This window comes from Oncorhynchus kisutch, linkage group LG11, assembly GCF_002021735.2.
Source record: "Oncorhynchus kisutch isolate 150728-3 linkage group LG11, Okis_V2, whole genome shotgun sequence".
In the NCBI taxonomy this organism is placed as follows: domain Eukaryota; kingdom Metazoa; phylum Chordata; class Actinopteri; order Salmoniformes; family Salmonidae; genus Oncorhynchus; species Oncorhynchus kisutch.
The window spans coordinates 6511765-6529937 of NC_034184.2; the positions used below are offsets into that span (position 1 = coordinate 6511765).

Below are 18173 nucleotides of genomic sequence, written 5' to 3' on the forward strand. Positions count from 1 at the left end.
TCCTGTTTAGGGCCTGGAATTCCTGAGGAACACCTACTGGCACACATAGTAGGTTGAAATGTATATTATCTGTTTCCTCAGACCAAGGTGCCTCACGCTTGATTTAATTTTAAAAAGTCAGGTAAGGACAAATTCTTATTTACAATGATGGCCAATACCAGCCGAATTTGGACAATTGTGCACACCCCTATGAGACTCCCAATCCCTGCTGGTTGTGACACAGCTGGTTGTGATTTGAACCAGTTTCTCACTAGTCACGCCTCTAGCACTGAGATGCAGCGTCTTGCCCCACTTGGGAGCCCCAAGTGTGACGGCACTTCAACTTTCAAAGCTCTTGAAATTTTCCTGACTGACCTTGACTCGAAGTAGACTGTCATTTCTCTTTGCTTATTTGAGCTGTTCTTGCCATAATATGGATTTGGTCTTTTACCAAATAGGGCCATTTCTGTATACAACCCCTACCTGTCACAACACAACTGATTTGCTCAAACACATTAAGGGAAGAAACTCCACAAATGAATTTATGGTGCATTTCAGGTGACTACCTATTTCTGAAACTATCCGCCGCCATTGTCGCAACCCCTATTACCAGCCTGTTCAATGAGATCCCCAAGGATTGGAAAGCTGCCGCAGTCATCCCCCTCTTCAAAGGGGGAGACACCCTGGACCCAAACTGTTACAGACCTATATCCATCCTGCCCTGCCTATCTAAGGTCTTCGAAAGCCAAGTCAACAAACAGATCACTGGCCATCTCGAATCCCACCGTACCTTCTCCGCTGTGCAATCTGGTTTCCGAGCCGGTCACGGGTGCACCTCAGCCACGCTCAAGGTACTAAACGATATCATAACCGCCATCGATAAAAGACAGTACTGTGCAGCCGTCTTCATCGACCTGGCCAAGGCTTTCGACTCTGTCAATCACTATATTCTTATCGGCAGACTCAGTAGCCTCGGTTTTTCTAATGACTGCCGTGCCTGGTTCACCAACTACTTTGCAGACAGAGTTCAGTGTGTCAAATCGGAGGGCATGTTTTCCGGTCCTCTGGCAGTCTCTATGGGGGTGCCACAGGGTTCAATTCTCGGGCCGACTCTTTTCTCTGTTTATATCAATGATGTTGCTCTTGCTGCGGGCAATTCCCTGATCCACCTCTACGCAGACGACACCATTCTGTATACTTCTGGCCCTCCCTTGGACACTGTGCTATCTAACCTCCAAACAAGCTTCAATGCCATACAACACTCCTTCCGTGGCCTCCAACTGCTCTTAATCGCTAGTAAAACCAAATGCATGCTTTTCAACCATTTGCTGCCTGCACCCGCACGCCCGACTAGCATCACCACCCTGGATGGTTCCGACCTAGAATATGTGGACATCTATAAGTACCTAGGTGTCTGGCTAGACTGCAAACTCTCCTTCCAGACTCATATCAAACATCTCCAATCGAAAATCAAATCTAGTCGGCTTTCTATTTCGCAACAAAGCCTCCTTCACTCACGCCGCCAAACTTACCCTAGTAAAACTGACTATCCTACTACCGATCCTAGACTTCGGCGATGTCATCTACAAAATAGCTTCCAATACTCTACTCAGCAAACTGGATGCAGTTTATCACAGTGCCATCCATTTTGTTACTAAAGCACCTTATACCACCCACCACTGCGACCTGTATGCTCTAATCGGCTGGCCCTCGCTACATATTCGTCGCCAGACCCACTGGCTCCAGGTCATCTACAAGTCCATGCTAGGTAAAGCTCCACCTTATCTCAGTTCACTGGTCACAATGGCAACACCCACCCATAGCACGCGCTCCAGCAGTTGTATCTCACTGATCATCCCTAAAGCCAACACCTAATTTGGCCACCTTTCCTTCCAGTTCTCTGCTGCCTGTGACTGGAACTAATTGCAAAAATCATTGAAGTTGGAGACTTATCTCCCTCACCAACTTTAAACATCTGCTATCTGAGCAGCTAACCGATCGCTGCTGCTATATAGTCCATCAGTAAATAGCCCACCCAATTTACCTACCTCATCCCCATACTGTTTTCATTTACTTTTCTGCTCTTTTGCACACCAGTATCTCTACCTGCACCGCATGACCATCTGCTCATTCATCACTCGTTCAGTCTGCTAAATTGTAATTATTCACCTACCGCCTCATGCCTTTTTGCACACAATATACACTTTTTTCTTTTCTGTGTATTGACTTGTTTCGTTTACTCCATGTGTACTCTGTCTGCTCACTGCTATGCTTTATCTTGGCCAGGTCAGAGTTTGGAAATGAGCACTTGTTCTCAACTAGCCTACCTGGTTAAATAAAGGTTAAATAAAAAAAATAAAAAATGAAGCTGGTTGAGAATGCAAGTGTGTGCGCAAAGGCTGTCATGAGCTATTTGAAGAATCTCAAATATATTTTAATTTGTTTAACACTTTGTTACTTCATTGTTTTGATGTCTTCACTATTATTCTACAATGTAGAAAATAGTAAAAGAAAAGAAAATAGGAAAATAGTAAAGACCCTAGAGTGAGCAGGTGTTCTAAACTTTTGACCGGTAGTGTATGTTGGAGCAAGAATTGTCTTGATACATTTGGAAACTGTTTAGACCTTCATTGTAATCAAATACATTTAACATTTCATGTTTATTAAAAAAAGAATTATACTGACATGAGAAAATTAACTACAGGGAACATTTTTATTCTTCAGCAAGAATGTAAAGAGAAAAGCAGGGGAAGGGTCAAAAATATGAAAAATCCAGACAAAAGCAGTAGCTTGAAATGGTGGCAGAAATAAGTTGTTCAGCCTCCTTCCTGAGTGGGACTGTTTCTTCTTTGATGCCCTCCTTGGTGACGATGCAGATCCTGAGGGCATCACCGGTGTACACGTCTCTCTCAGCAGCGGAGATGAAGACATCTTGACCAGCTGCACAAGCCTTCTCCTGGTTCAGGGGCAGGTGCTGCACACCCTCCATATTCTTGAATCCAATCTAATTGTAAATTAAGAATAAAAGACAGACTAAGGGGCAATACAGAAACAAAGAGATGGTTTGTCCCAAACCAAAGATATCTTGGTCACTAGAATGTCTAGGGTTTCCCTGCCACTGCTAAATTCTGCATACACATTTGGCATACAAACATTCAAGCCATATTGTGCTGTCAAATTGGACAGAGGTGCTTGGGGGGGGAACAAAGCCCTCAAAAGCTATTAGCAATGCTCAACTTATACCACTTTTGGTTTCTTTACCTGATTGTCAAGCAGAGGTTGCAGCATGGCACTCGCTGAGGCCACCAGCTTTGTATGTGTCCTCTCTGATAGGATCCCACAGGGTCAAAACTGTAAACAGCTCCTTTACCTGAAAAGCAAAAACAAACCAGCTCAGTTTAGAGAGTCATAATAGTGGACTAGACTTAACACATGCAGTGAATACCTTACACATATGGAACCAAGCATCTGATAATAGTAATAGCAGCAATAGAGCAGGAGTCATACCCTCCTCATCCAGCCACCGATGATGTTGTAAAACGTAGTAGGGGAAGAATCTTCTAACCGTACAGGATAGTTGACAGCATGGCTGCGATGGCTCACTTGTCATGCTCTTGTTGTTTGAATGCTTGTACATCTAAAAATCCATTCTCCCATCATATATTGGCTGATGTTCGAAAATTATACATTTACAAACGTTAACCTTATTGTGTACGCCATAACTTTCAGCTCAACTAACAATTTTGAAATAAAAAATGATGAAAGTGAAACAGCCTCAAAATGATCTCACCTTTAATCTTGCATCAATGATTTTGGTCAGAGTCAAGCAATCCCCATGGAATCCACTGCAGCCTATGACAGTCGTATTTGTTCTGTGAGAAATTAAACATGTATTAGTCACAGTACCGTAACTTAGTGGTGAAATATTTAACATATCATTTATTATGATGTTCACAAGCATAGACAGGCAGCCCAATTATGATTTCTCCACAACTAATAGTTTTTTTGTTCAGCTCAGAAAAAGATCTGTGATTGATCGGATTGGTCAAATGATCAATTAGTGAAAAAATATCAGAATTGAGCTGCCTGTCTAAACACAGCAATAGTGAGGCAGTGAATGTGGTTAAACCACACCATCTGGCAATTTGCCTTCGGTCATCCTTGGAAATACAGTTGTGTGTGCACTTGACTTACAATTTGTAACATTTTGGAGAGTCACGACTGTGGATTGAATAGCCTTCACTCAAACGCGTGTCTGAGGCCACAATGGCGAAGTCTTCACCTGCAACGGCAAGCACAGTCCTGGAAACACAAAAAAAGTTAAGTGTCAGTTGACATGATGCCCTAACAAACAAGTTGACGTTAGTTTTGGCAAAACCTTAACTCAACTACCAGATAATTAACGTTAGCTACTGTAGCTAACTGAAATCGAAACCAGATAAACATGTATTGTTGTTCACGTAGTTAGCTAACGTACTTAACTACGAACATCTATTGATTAAGTGTTAACTATTTGCACAATGACATATTACTAGTCAGACGCTATCTCCAGTCAGTGTCCATTCCTGCAGAAAACAATTATGTACAGCATTAGCTAGGTAACGTTACTGTAGCTTGCTATCATTTGGGCTACCAAAACGATTGTTAGTTGGATATTGACGCTTACCCTCCGTTGAAGGAATATGGAGAGAATCGGTGCTCTACTGGTCCAGAATAGTGATACTCCTTCATTTTTCCATTATCTCCATAAACTTGTGCAAACATTATGGCAGTTAACAAGAAAACACGAACTCTTCAACTTGCTGAGACAAATGGGAAATCTCGCTGTATCACTGCAATATGGCGGACGGAAATGCTTCTTCTTCATCATGATCAACAACAACCGACAAAACAAGAAAAGTTGTCTTTCCTACCACCCAGTGGCTGGAGTCATGGAGGGAGTTCGAAAAAGCGGTGAGGGAGGAGCGCTTTCAAATCGAACAGTAATCTGTGCAGCTCAACAATGTTACCAGCAAATCAGCAGAAACAATGTCCAGAAACAATTTTCAAACATATTTTCATTGGGGAAGCAGATAAAGCATTTTTTAAATAAAAAAACATCACTTTAGCATATGAAAATACAGAACCTTACGAATTACGTCACTTTTGTCTTGTGCCGACTTCGCTGCCTGGGCTGGGGTGTAAATTCATCACGTCTTACAACGGAAACCGTGAAGAACAAAACGGAAGCTAACGGTAACGAAACGGCGAGGGACCTACCTGAATTTGTCCAATAGAATCTCGTTTTCATTGCAAAACTTTTTCCTTTCGGAGTAAACGTTTTGCAACAGAATTAAACGTAATGAATACAGTTGTGTCTCTTTCAGTGTGTCTTCGTCCGCAGAGATGAGGGTAAAGCCATTGCATTTAGGTTAACATTTTGTAACAAATTTGCGATTCACTTTGAGCCTGGCCTTTGGTGTTGCTACCGGTATCTACGTTTTTCATAGATGTATACACTAGCTTTTTATTGCTGTATAACTATAACGTATCAATCTACCAAGCTAGCTCGCCTTTACCTTAGCTAGCTAGGTAAGTTAACGTAAACTCGTACATCGCCTTGGTCCGTACAATTTCCCTTAATTTAGCACCCCCAAAATGTAATACTTCCAGATCAACTGTAATGTCAATACCATTGTAAAGGCATAATTGCTCCCCTTTCCAACATAATCAATTACATGACCTAAACGCTGCCCTTTTCTGCATAATTCAAGCAGGCAATGAGCCCTGTCGGGTCTTTTTTTAAATGGCGGGTGGGGAAGCGAAACTAATAAGATGTGTGGGAAAATTGCTTTGTTAAACTCGATCTGTAACTTAAATAGTTTATATAATGTGTCATTACATACCTATTTGAAGGTTTGTGTCGAATTTGAATCGGGGTTTTAGGGCGGTGCTAAAGTGATTTTAGAAGTAAACAGAGGCTTTGAGAATGATGATTGCATGCAATGATGATTAAAAACAGAACTAGGTATCCCCCTCACCCCTTCACTGTCCATTTCTTGTTTTTAAAGGATGATAGAAATGTTACACCTGGTGGAGAGATTGTAAGACAGAAAAAGTAGCTTTATGCGTGCTGTACGTTACGACATGACACGTCAAGATGTAACGGAGGGTCAGTTTCTTTAAACTTTTCTCTAATACTATAGAGCCATTTCCATGTCGATCAACGCTTGAATAGAAACCTAGTTCACACCCCCGATTTTGACGTCAGCACAGTCGCTAAAGTCCCATTAGTTTTCTTTGTAGCCTTGTTTGAATGTTGCGGTTTACCTTACCCTGGGGACAAGACAAGGAGTTTGGGCTATTCCTAGCTTTGGGACACTACATCGGGAGTCTGTGTATTCAGCCTGATCTCATAGACAAGACGTAACATAATAAATGTAAATCTGGAACACTCATTTGTATTATATGTTACTTTTGGTATGTATGGTTCAGTGCTTAATTTGTTAATCGGGAGATGCCGGAACAAAAAGTGAGAGGGGGATGATCTGGAGAGCTCTGCGGTACCAGGGCTGCATTACTTACTTTTTCTCACCTTCATAATAATATCATTGCATTTGCTTTGTGGCATAGAGCAGTAGAGGCACTTACAGTCGCACACATGGGGAACATTTTAGTAGCCTAAGGGTCAGGGAAAATGTGGCTTTTATAAATGGATTTCATGCAATTCTCTGTCATTTTACATGACTGGAGACTTTGGCAGATTATTTTTTAATACTGTAAATGAAATGACAGGCTCCTTTGACACTGACAAAGTGAAAATCTGAGATCAATGAAAACGACCATGTGTTGAATCCATCAATAGACTAGGCCTAAGTGTGTGGAGACATATGTTGTAGGCTACAAAATGAGGAGGAAATTAAAGTCCTAAAAATGCTTTACAGTTTCAGACTCACCCAATGATGTGCAGCTCACTCACCGGTGATGGCCGACGCTCTCGTGCCAAAAGCCTATATCTCTCGTTTTACTTTGTAAAACAATATTTGGAAGTTGATCAAATATTTTGTTAGCCTACAGCAGACAGATTCAGCCATTTGCTTTACAAACTGTGTTTTCCCTTGATTGTAATTTGAAATATTCCTTAAATCCTGTTTTATCTGCATGCTGTTTGTTCAATTACAGATTGCCATGCATTCCTGACTGTAGCCTATTCCTTGTTATTGGGCTACAATCTACAGCTAGGCTAAGAGAGAGACCAGCTTCTCTCTCACCACAGCGATGGCCATGCGTTGGCTACAATGTTGCGCTTTTTTTTTTAAATAAAGAGGCAACTCGAATTAACTTTGATTGCTTTCATTCAAATTTTGACATTGTAAAAAGTGATTATTCGTTTTCATACCAGATCTGGCCAAATAGGTTCTGTAATGAAACAGTCCATAACGGAGAGGTGCTGGATCCTGTTCCAATTAAGCACTGGTATGGTTACATATGACTGTCACGCCTTGGTCTTAGTATTTTGTGTTTTCTTTATTATTTGTTCAGGCCAGGGTGTGACATGGGTTATTGTGTTGTCGTATTGGGTTTTTTGTAGGCATTGGGATTGTGGCTGATTAGGGGTGTGTATAGCATAGGCTTGGCTGCCTGAGGCGGTTCTCAATCAGAGTCAGGTGATTCTCGTTGTCTCTGATTGGGAACCATATTTAGGTAGCCGGGGTTTCACTGTGTATTTTGTGGGTGATTGTTCCTGTCTTTGTGTAGTGTTCACCAGATAGGCTGTAATTAGGTTTTCACGTTTCGTTTGTTGTTTTTGTATTTATTTAGTTATTTCATGTATCGCTATTTTTTTCATTAAAGAACATGAGTAACCACCACGCTGCATTTTGGTCCGACTCTCCTTCAACAGACGAACGTCGTTACAATGACAGAAGGTTACTTAAGGCAAAAAATGAAAGGATGGTGGTTGGTAGTGGTGGGCATAAATGTGAACATCTAGCAACCCAAAGGTTGCGTGTTCGTTCGATCCTCATCACAGACAACTTTAGCATTTTTGCTAATTAGAAACTTTAACTACTTTTTAGCTACTTTGCAATGACTTAAAACATTTATGTGGAAACTGTTAAAAGTAGTCCTTGTGCATAGAGTTGTATAGTTCGTTTAACTTTGCAATCATTGGTATTTATTTTGTTACTACCGTGGAATTACCCATTTATTAATACCCCGTCTGGAACATAAGTGTTTGACAATTGTAGATGACCTGAGAGGACCATTTCCAGAATCAAACACTGTCATGTTCCAGACGGTGTATTTATAAATTCAGTCTGGTCCCCAGGCAACTAGCTAGCTATCATCACTAAGAGTCCGTTTGCTGTTGAGTGACTGCTTAAGTTAGCTGTTAGCTAACGATAATACACAGGGGGCGTAGAGACTGTCACTGCTTTTTGAGTCATCACCGCTCGACGTGATTGATTTATGGGATCAATATCATGCCAAATGTATTCACAAATGTAAGATACCAATCCACAAACGTAAATCACCAATCCACAAATGGCGCGATGGGTAACGATGCTTCGATGGTGTCTTGTCGATGTGTGCAGAGTGTCCCTGGTTCAATGCCAGGTTGGGGCGAGGAGAGTGACGGATGCAAAAGTTTGATCCCATATCCTACACCGAGGTAAAGACAGTTTCAGGTTGGATATTCGCCTGTAGTTTTCCTTACGTCCACCAACAGCAGTTAGGGACCGTCAACATAGTGACAAATCACATTTTTCGAATTTCAATAGCTCTTTAACCATTACTCCAAACATTTTCAAAACTGGTTGTAGCTAACCCAATGGCATGAGAGCTGGTGAGGTTGGCTGCAGTGGGTTTGCTGGTCAATACATATACTGAACATGTAACCACAGTAAAGGTGGCCAGTAAATCAATGAATAAAAATATAATGTTGACAAATTAAACATTAGACCTTTAATCTTTTCCAACATGTCAACAGACACTTAACTTCAATTAAGTATGAAACATTTCACCGTGTTAACTTTCTCTTTATCCCTGGTTGATGTACATGTCAGAGCCTCTTCAGTGTGGATGGGGTATAGCATACATTTTCAACAACAGACTGCACTTCCAGTTTGTGTTCTTTACTCTGTTGAACTCTTTTGTCTTCATTCCTAGGCACAGCACATGGAACCTCAGTTGGCATGCAAAACATTCAATCAAAACAAAACAGGACAATAAAAGTAGCATATAGGATCCAACCCTATCACAGAGTGAATAAATGTACGGTCGTGGCCAAATGTTTTGAGAATGATACAAATATTAATTTTCACAAAGTCTGCTGCCTCAGTTTGTATGATGGCAATTTGCCTATACTCCAGAATGTTATGAAGAGTGATCAGATATTCATTAGGCCCTAATCTATGGATACAGACAAGGATATTGCTGCCAGTAAGATTGCACCTAAATCAACCATTTATTGAATCATCAAGAACTTCAAGGAGAGCTGTTCAATTGTTGTGAAGAAGGCTTCAGGGCGCCCAAGAAAGTCCAGCAAGCTCCAGGACCGTCTCCTAAAGTTGATTCAGCTGTGGGATCGGGGCACCACCAGTACAGAGCTTGCTCAGGAATGGCAGCAGGAAGGTGTGAGTGTATCTGCACGCACAGTGAGGCAAAGACTTTTGGATGATGGCCTGGTGTCAAGAAGGGCAGCAAAGAAACCACTTATCTCCAGGAAAAACATCAGGGACAGGCTAATATTCTGCAAAAGGTACAGGGATTGGACTGCTGAGGACCGGCGGACTGTCATTTTCTCTGAATCTCCTTTCCGATTGTTTGGGTCATCCGGAAAAAAGCTTGTCCGGAGAAGACAAGGTGAGTGTTACCATCAGTCCTGTGTCACGCCAACAGTAAAGCATCCTGAGACCATTCATGTGTGGGGTTGCTTCTCAGCCAAGGGTGTGGCCTCACTCACAATTTTGCCTAAGAACACAGCCATGAATAAATAATGATACCAACACATCCTCCGAGAGCAACTTCTCCCAACCATCCAGGAACAGTTTGGTGACGAACAATGTCTTTTCCAGCATGATGGAGCACCTTGCCATAAGGCAAAAGTAAGTGGCTCGGGGAACAAAAATCGATATTTTGGGTCCATGGCCAGGAAACTCCCCAGACCTTAATCCCATTGAGAATGTGTGGTCAATCCTCAAGAACCTGGTGGACAAACAAAACCCACAAATTCTGACAAACTCCAAGCATTGATTATGCAAGAATGGGCTGCCATCAGTCAGGACGTGGCCCAGAAGTTAATTGACAGCATGCCAGGGCGGATTGCGTCTTGAAAAAGAAGGGTCAACACTGGAAATATCGACTCTTTGCATCAAATTCATGTAATTGTTAATAAAAGCCTTTGACACTTATGAAATGCTTGTAATTATACTTCAGTATTCCATAGTAACATCTGACAAAAATATCTAAAGACACTGAAGCAGCAAACTTTGGAAATTAATATTTGTGTCATTCTCAAAACGTTTGGCCACGACTGTAGAGTGTTTGTAGACTTTAAGAAAAAAATATCAAGTGACAGTTTCATCAGTACGTGCTTAAAGAAAGTCATATCACAAAGATCCCAGATGACAGTGCCCACCAACTCATAAATTGTAAGCACCAAAGTGTGTTTGTCAAAATAATATTTGAAAACGTCAGTTGTTGAATATAATACTTCTATTTGCAATAGCAATTTATGATATATGCAGTTGAGAAATATTCCATGTACCAACACTACATGTAGGACGGACATAAGACATTCCCACATACAGTATTTTTTTTATTTTACCTTTATTCAACCAGGTAAGCCAGTTGAGAACAAGTTCTAATTTACAACTGTTACCTGGCCAAGATAAAGCAAAGCAGTGTGACACAAACAACAACACAGAGTTACACATGGAATAAACAAATGTACAGTCAATAACACAATACAAAAGTCTATATACAGTTTGTGCAAATTAAGTAAGATTAGGGAGGTAAGGAAATAAATTGGCCGTAGTGGCGAAATAATTACAATTTCACAAATAAACACTGGAGTGAGATGTGCAGAAGAAGAATGTGCAAGTAGAGATACTGTGGTGCAAAGGGGGGAAAATATATATATAAATAAAATAATTAACAATATGGGGATGAGGTAGTTGGATGTGCTATTTACAGATGGGCTACGTACAGGTGCAATGATCTGTAAGCTGCTCTGACAGCTGATGCTTAAAAATGGTGAGGGAGACATGAGTCTCCAGCTTCAGAGATTTTTGCCATTTGTTCCAGTCATTGGCAGCAGAGAACTGGAAGAAAAGGCAGCAAAAGGAGGAATTGGCTTTGGGGGTGATCAGTGAAATATACCCCTGCTGGAGCGCATGCTATGGGTGGGTGCTGCTATAGTGACCAGTGAGCTGAGATAAGGCGGGGCTTTACCTAGCAAGGACGTATAAATGACCTGGAGCCAATGGGTTTGGCGACGAATATGAAGCGAAGGCCAGCCAACGACAGCATACAGGTCGCAGTGGTGGGTAGTATACAGGGCTTTGTTGACAAAACGGATGGCACTGTGATAGACTGCATCCAATTTGCTGAGTAGAGTGTTGGAGGCTATTTTGTAAATGACATCGCCAAAGTCAAGGATTGTCAATTTTACGAGGGTATGTTTGGCAGCATGAGTGAAGGATGCCTTCTTGCGAAATAGGAATATGATTCTACATTTAATTTTGAATTGGAGATGTTTAATATGAGTTTGGAAGGAGAGTTTACAGTCTAATCAGACACCTAGGTATTTGAGGTTGTCCACATATTCTAAGTCAGAACCGTCCAGAGTAGTGATGCTACGCGGTTATAGATCATTTGTAGCCAGCAATACGGGACTGATTGCTTCCTACAAGAGCACAAAACGTGTGCATTGCTAGACATCTTTGAAACGCCTGTTTTTTTTTAAAGGGACAGTGTTGTATTTTGAGACAGGCTTGAATAAGTAGCCAATAGACAGAGGGTAGCATAATTTGTCTGATTCTCTGTAATAATGGTATGGGAAAAATAATGCATTTTATTTTGTAAAGTGGGTTCTCTTATCAAACAACACAACATTTTCAGTCACCTCCTTGTCTGAAGGACAAGTGGATAAACTGGTTGTCAAGCCCTGCATGTTGTCAAGTCCTGCAAGTCTCATGGAATGTAGGCCTACATTGAGCACCACACATTGGCTGCAACTGTAGGCTGAATGATAGAACAGCTATTTCCATGTTAAAATGTTATGGGATGCATTTTCTCCATTCTTTTTTTATGGTAGGCCACTCTGGTAGCCACTCTGGTAGGTCTACATTATGATCAAATAGCCTCAGTAGCCTACTTGGCCACTGTTAAAACTAACATATAGCGGATACAGCCTCAGTGTTCAGCGCTGGACGTTGCACAGAATTTTCACAACTGTGAAGTTTGCGCTCAGCAGACCTGAAATTTCCTCAGTGTCTAATTGTTTTTGAGGGAACATTGGCTTTAGGCCCATTCGTTGCAGACCTGTTTGATCGCAAAGTTACGCTAACTCCTTATTCATGATGTACGATACACAGTGAGGCAACATTATTAACTCACCTAGCTGACTTGCTAAACTATACGGAACAAAAATATAAACGCAACATGTAAAGTGATGGTCCCACGTTTCATGATCTGAAATAAAAGAAAGCATACATTTTCCAAATGCATAAAAATCAGTAATGTCCAACAGAGCTGTTGCCAGAGAATTTTGTTAATTTCTCTATCGTCATTTTAGAATCCAACATGCCTCACAACTGCAGGCCACGTGTAACCACGCCAGCTCAGGACCTCCACATCTGGCTTCTTCTGCGGGATTGTCTGTGGAGGGGGAAGGGGGGTGCTGGAGTATTTTTTTCATTTTTTTGTGTGTTTTTGTTGTTGTTGTATTGTACTCCCTTTTTCTCCCCAATTTCTTGATTTCCAATTGCAATCCAATTATGATCTTGTCTCAAAGCTGCAACTCCCTTATGGGCTCGCGTGAGGCAAAGGTTGAGTCACGCGTCCTCCAAAACATGATGCTGGGCCAATTGGGGGTGACCCGGACTATGCTGCACCGCCCTATGGAGGTCATGGCCGGTTGTAACACAGCCTGGGAACGAACCCAGGTCTGTAGTGACGCCTTATTAAGCACTGCAATGCAGCGCCTTAGACCGCTGCGCCACTTGGGAGGCTGCTGAGAAGTATTTTTTCTCTGTAATAAAGCCCTTTTGTGGGGAAAAACTCATTCTGATTAGCTGGGCCTGGCTTCCAAGTGGGTGGGTCTATGCACACCCATGGCTGCACCCCTGCCCATTCATGTGAAATCCATAGATTAGGGCCTAATGAATTTGTTTAAGTCTTCTATGAACTGTAACTCAGTAAAATCTTTGAAATTGTTGTGTTTATATTGTTGTTCAGGACATTTGTCATTTGTGTTTGACAGCATATCACTGTGCGGAAAGCAGCTGATGGCCGTGTTGTTTTATCCAAGTTCCAGAAGTACCAATTGTATCATTGCCCCTTCTGCCAGCTCTCCATTTTCAAGCCCCGAGACTATGCCAGTGTGTCGGCACACATTGAGTCTCACAGATTGAAGGCAGTGCTGCATAGAGGTAATCTCATCCATTAATTATGCTAGTTTAGCACATTCTTTTTATCAACTGGGGAACTTTGGGTCCTGGATGCTGATTGTTTTTCCCCCCCCATTTCAGAGTTCACAATATTCATATGCCATTTGGAGTGCAGAGAGCAGCAAAGCATTTTCACAGCCCATACTGCCCCAAGATCTATGTAAATAGGAGTGATTTTACCAAACACATTCTACAATGTGAGTCAGTATGTGGGCGAGACCCAGGTGCAACTGCGAGAGTCCCAGATGTAACCAGTGCAACTGCGAGAGGCCCAGATTTAACAAATGCAACTGCGAGAGGCCCAGATGTAACCCGTGCAGATGTAACCAGTGCAACTGCGAGAGACCCAGATGTAACCAGTGCAGATGTAACCAGTGCAACTGCGAGAGACCCAGATGTAACCAGTGCAGATGTAACCAGTGCAGCTGCGAGAGGCCCAGATGTAACCAGTGCAGATGTAACCAGTGCAACTGTGAGAGACCCAGGTTCAGCGTGTCCAGCTATGAGACCTGCAAGCAAGAGGAAAATCAAATGTCGTAACTGCAGTTTATGGCTTAACAAAAATGATGAAGAAACATCAATTAAGGAAGCATACATCTGCTGAGAAGTACATTACAGCTCACTCCAATCTCAAAAGACAGTGCTTTGACCAGGACAATTGGGTGTTTGCAAAGGATCAACACATTTTACCTGTCTCTCCTTCTGGTGAGCAGCAATACATAATATATACACTGAGTGTACCACCATTATGAACACCTTCCTAATATTGAGTTGCACACCCCCCTTTTCCCTCAGCCTCAATTCGTCGGGGCATTGTTGACTCCAATGTTTCCTACAGTTGTGTCAAGTTGGCTGGATGTCCTTTGGGTGGTGGACCATTCTTGATGCACACGGGAAACTGTTAAGCGTGATAAATCCAGCAGCGTTGCAGTTCTTGACACACAAACCGGTGCGCCTGGCACGTACTACCATACCCTGTTCAAAGGCACTTAAATATTGTATCTTGCCCATTCACCCTCTGAATGGCCCACATACACAATCCATGTCTCAATTGTGTCAAGGATTAAAAATCCTTCTTTAACCAGTCTCCTCCCCATCATCTACACTGATTGAAGTGGATTTAACAAGTGACATCAATAAGGGATCATAGATATCACCTGATCAGTATGTCATGGAAAGAGCAGTTCCTAATGTTTTGTAAAATCAGTGTATATGATGGTGATGATAATAAAATATATAGTGTATTCCATTTACATATGCCAATACCTCACTCATGTTTCAGTACCAGCAGTGGAGGGAGAGATGGGAAGGATGTGCCCATTCTACACCGAGGTTACCCACTGGGCACAGATGTCCACGTTGATTCAACATAATTTCATTGAAATGACATGACATGCAAACAACGTTGATTAAACCTGTGTGTGCCCAGTGGGTAGACACATCTTCCATGTCTCCCCTGCTCCTGGTGGGCAGCAATATACACTTACCTCATTCTTCTCCACCTTGTTGTGTTATAGATGAAGGATCAGCAAGGTCTCCAGAGCCTGGAAACTGATCTTCAGGGGGCTGACTTCAAACTTAAACTGGTGAGTTTCATTCCACTTTGCATCTTATGCTCTTTTTGAGAGATTCAATGGGAGTTTATGAGAATAAAATAATTGTTCAGTTAAGCAAGACAAAAAAAGTATGATTTATGTCCACAAAATATTGTTTATGAAAAGGCATCTCACTCCCCTGTATAAACGTTTCAACTTGATGTAGGATAAAAGCATAATGTTTTGATGCTCAGAATAAGCATATGTTTCTTAGAACCATGCATCTCTCACCTGGGGAAAAGCAGTCACTTGTGGCTTAATGTTTTATGTCAATTGATACATTATTCAAATGTTTTTTCCTTTAGATGAACCATTTGAGCCTAATTAGGGGATGCGACGTGAAAGATGCTGTGTGGCGTTTAATGAGGCGCACAATTTCCAACACGCTGGCAAAAAAACATGAATTGAAGAGGAGTAAATAGAAACATCCCTCTTGCATCCCTTTCTACTGAGGGAGGTTTTGATTGGTAAGGATTTCTCATATTTACAAATGTCTCAACACGACACATAGCTTCCTGCAGTGCAATTACCATGGCATTTTACAGTATTCCGTTCTCCCTGTTGCAACTGCCTTTTCACATCTTTGCAACCACTTGTGCTCTTGTTCATTAGCTGTTGTCCGGAAGAATCCGTTAACATATAGAGCGTCTGAAAGCGATGTGGAGTCAGCCATGAAAAAGTGGTTGCAGCTGGCAGCATACCGGGAAGGAGTGTGGTGGCCCCTGTGCCATGATGGACTTGGGAAATGGGTGTATTTAAGTGATAATGCCCAAGAAGCCGTGGTCTGTAGATTATATACGTCAAGGGCCAGCAAACCGTGCCGATATAACCTCCAACAGCTTGGAGGGCATTATCACTTTTATACAACCGTTACCGACATATTCAAATAATGATTGACTTATTTTCATTAAAAATGTTATTTTTGATTAATTGATTCATACTATTTCCTTCCTTCCATAAGATATAGTCCCAACACAAATCTAAGGTGCTTGTTGCCAGCCAAGCCAACTGGTTGTTAGTTCTATGCTTTCTATGCCATGCTATCTAAGCTAAATGGCTATACTAGACAAAATAAAGAGATAACGATGCTCTGACGAAGACACAACCCCTTTTTGTTCCCTTGCATGAATTGAGCAAGGGAACAGTGAAAAAGACAGTGATGTGTAAGTTAGAATTAATATATTAATGCATAATTCGTATAGCCTATATATTAGTGTCCAGTGCCTTCAGAAAGTATTCAGAACCCTTGAATTATTCCACATTTTGTTGTTAAAGCCTGAAATCAAAATGGACTCAATATATTTTCTCACATCTACACAATACCCCATAATGACAAAGTGAAAACATGTTTTTAGACATTTTTGCAAATGTATTAATTTACAGAAATATCTAATTTACTTAAATAAGTATTCACACCCCTGAGTCGATACATGTTAGAATCAGCTATGGCAGTGACTACAGCTGTGAGTCTTTCTGGGTAAGTCTCTAAGAGCTTTGCACACCTGGATTGTACAATATTTGCACATTCTTTTAAAAATTCTATGAGCTCTGTCAAGTTGGTTGATTTGTTAAATACTACTGCACTGTTGGAGCTAGGAACACAAGCATTTCGCTACACCTGCAATAACATCTGCTAAATAAGCCGATTTGTAAAAACTGTAACTAGGCCACATGAACAGTTAATGACATCTTGGTAAGAGACTCCAGTGTATATTTGGCCTTGTGTTTTCAGTAATAGTCCTGTTGAAAGTTGAATTTGTCTCCCAGTGTGTTGGAAAGCAGACTTAACCAGGTTTTCCTCTACGATTTTTCCTGTGCTTAGCTCTATTCCGTTTATTTTAATTTTTAAAAAACTCCCTAGTCCTTGGCGATGACAAGCATACCCATAACATCATGCAGCCACCACCATGCATGAAAATATGGAGTGGTTCTCAGTGATGTGTTGGATTGGCCACAACCATAACGCTTTTGTATTCAGGACAGTTCTTTTCTTTGCCACATTTTTTTGTAGTTTCAGTTTAGTGCCTCATTGCAAACAGGATGCATGTTTTTGAATTTTTTTATTCTGTACAGGCTTCCTTCCTCCTTTTCACTTTGTAGTAACTCCACAATACTAACCTAAATGTTAATGTTGTTGAGCCATCCTCAGTTCTCCCATCACAGCCATTAAACTCTGTCATTGTTTTCATGTCCCATTGGCCTCACAGTAAAATCCCTGAGCGGTTTCCTTCTTTTCCGGCAACTGAGTTAAGAAGGACGCCTGTATCTTGGTACATCCAAAGTGTTAGTTAATAACTTCACCATGCTCAGAGATATATTCAATGTCTGCTTTTTTTTAACCCATCTACCAATAGGTGACCTTTGCGAGGTATTGTAAAATCTCCCTTGTCTTTGTGGTTGAGTCTGTGTTAGAAATTCACTGCTCAACGGAGGGGACCGTACAATTATCTGTATGTGTGGGGTACAGAGATGAGGTAGTCATTCAAAAATCATGTTAAACACTTATTGCACACAGTGAGTCCATAGAACTTGTGACATGTTAAGCACATTTGTACTCCTTTATGTTGACTCTATGACAATTGAGTACTTTTTCTAGCATTGATGAAACAGACCTTTTCTCAAGTAGTTCTAAAATCCCCTATAGGGAAAATGAATGGTGAAAAAACGATTGGAACCATTTCAGTGTTTGACCAAACACACACATGTATACACTCATGCTACACGCACATCACAACTGCTGCTACAAGAGTGTTAAGATTGCTAAATACTGCACAATTTAAAAAACACTCACCACCCTATCCCCCTTCCCCAAAACACGTGTTAATATTGGACTATAAATTGTGCCTTCTTGTATTATACTTATGCTAAAATGTGTATTCTATTCTACTGAGCCATTTAAGTTAAGCATTTCGTTGGAGGTGTGTACCATGTGCATCCTGACTCATAA

General features: G+C 41.3%; 1 protein-coding gene and 1 long non-coding RNA gene across 2 annotated transcripts; both read right to left on the reverse strand.

The window, feature by feature from the left end:
- Nucleotides 1-2673: 2673 nt before the first annotated feature.
- On the reverse strand, nt 2674-3315 carry LOC116376160 (uncharacterized). Its single transcript, XR_004211552.1, has 2 exons — nt 3241-3315; nt 2674-2983 (listed from the first exon to the last, which is right to left on the reverse strand). It is a non-coding gene; the product is annotated as an uncharacterized LOC116376160 (long non-coding RNA).
- Nucleotides 3316-3345: 30 nt separating this feature from the next.
- Nucleotides 3346-4998, reverse strand: LOC109900082 (proteasome subunit beta type-1-B). Its single transcript, XM_031836363.1, is given in 7 exon segments — nt 3346-3349; nt 3504-3541; nt 3543-3580; nt 3583-3616; nt 3770-3851; nt 4174-4281; nt 4646-4998. Coding segments are annotated over 7 exon segments (402 nt in total). The 5' UTR covers nt 4744-4998.
- Between the last annotated feature and the right edge of the window lie 13175 nt (nt 4999-18173).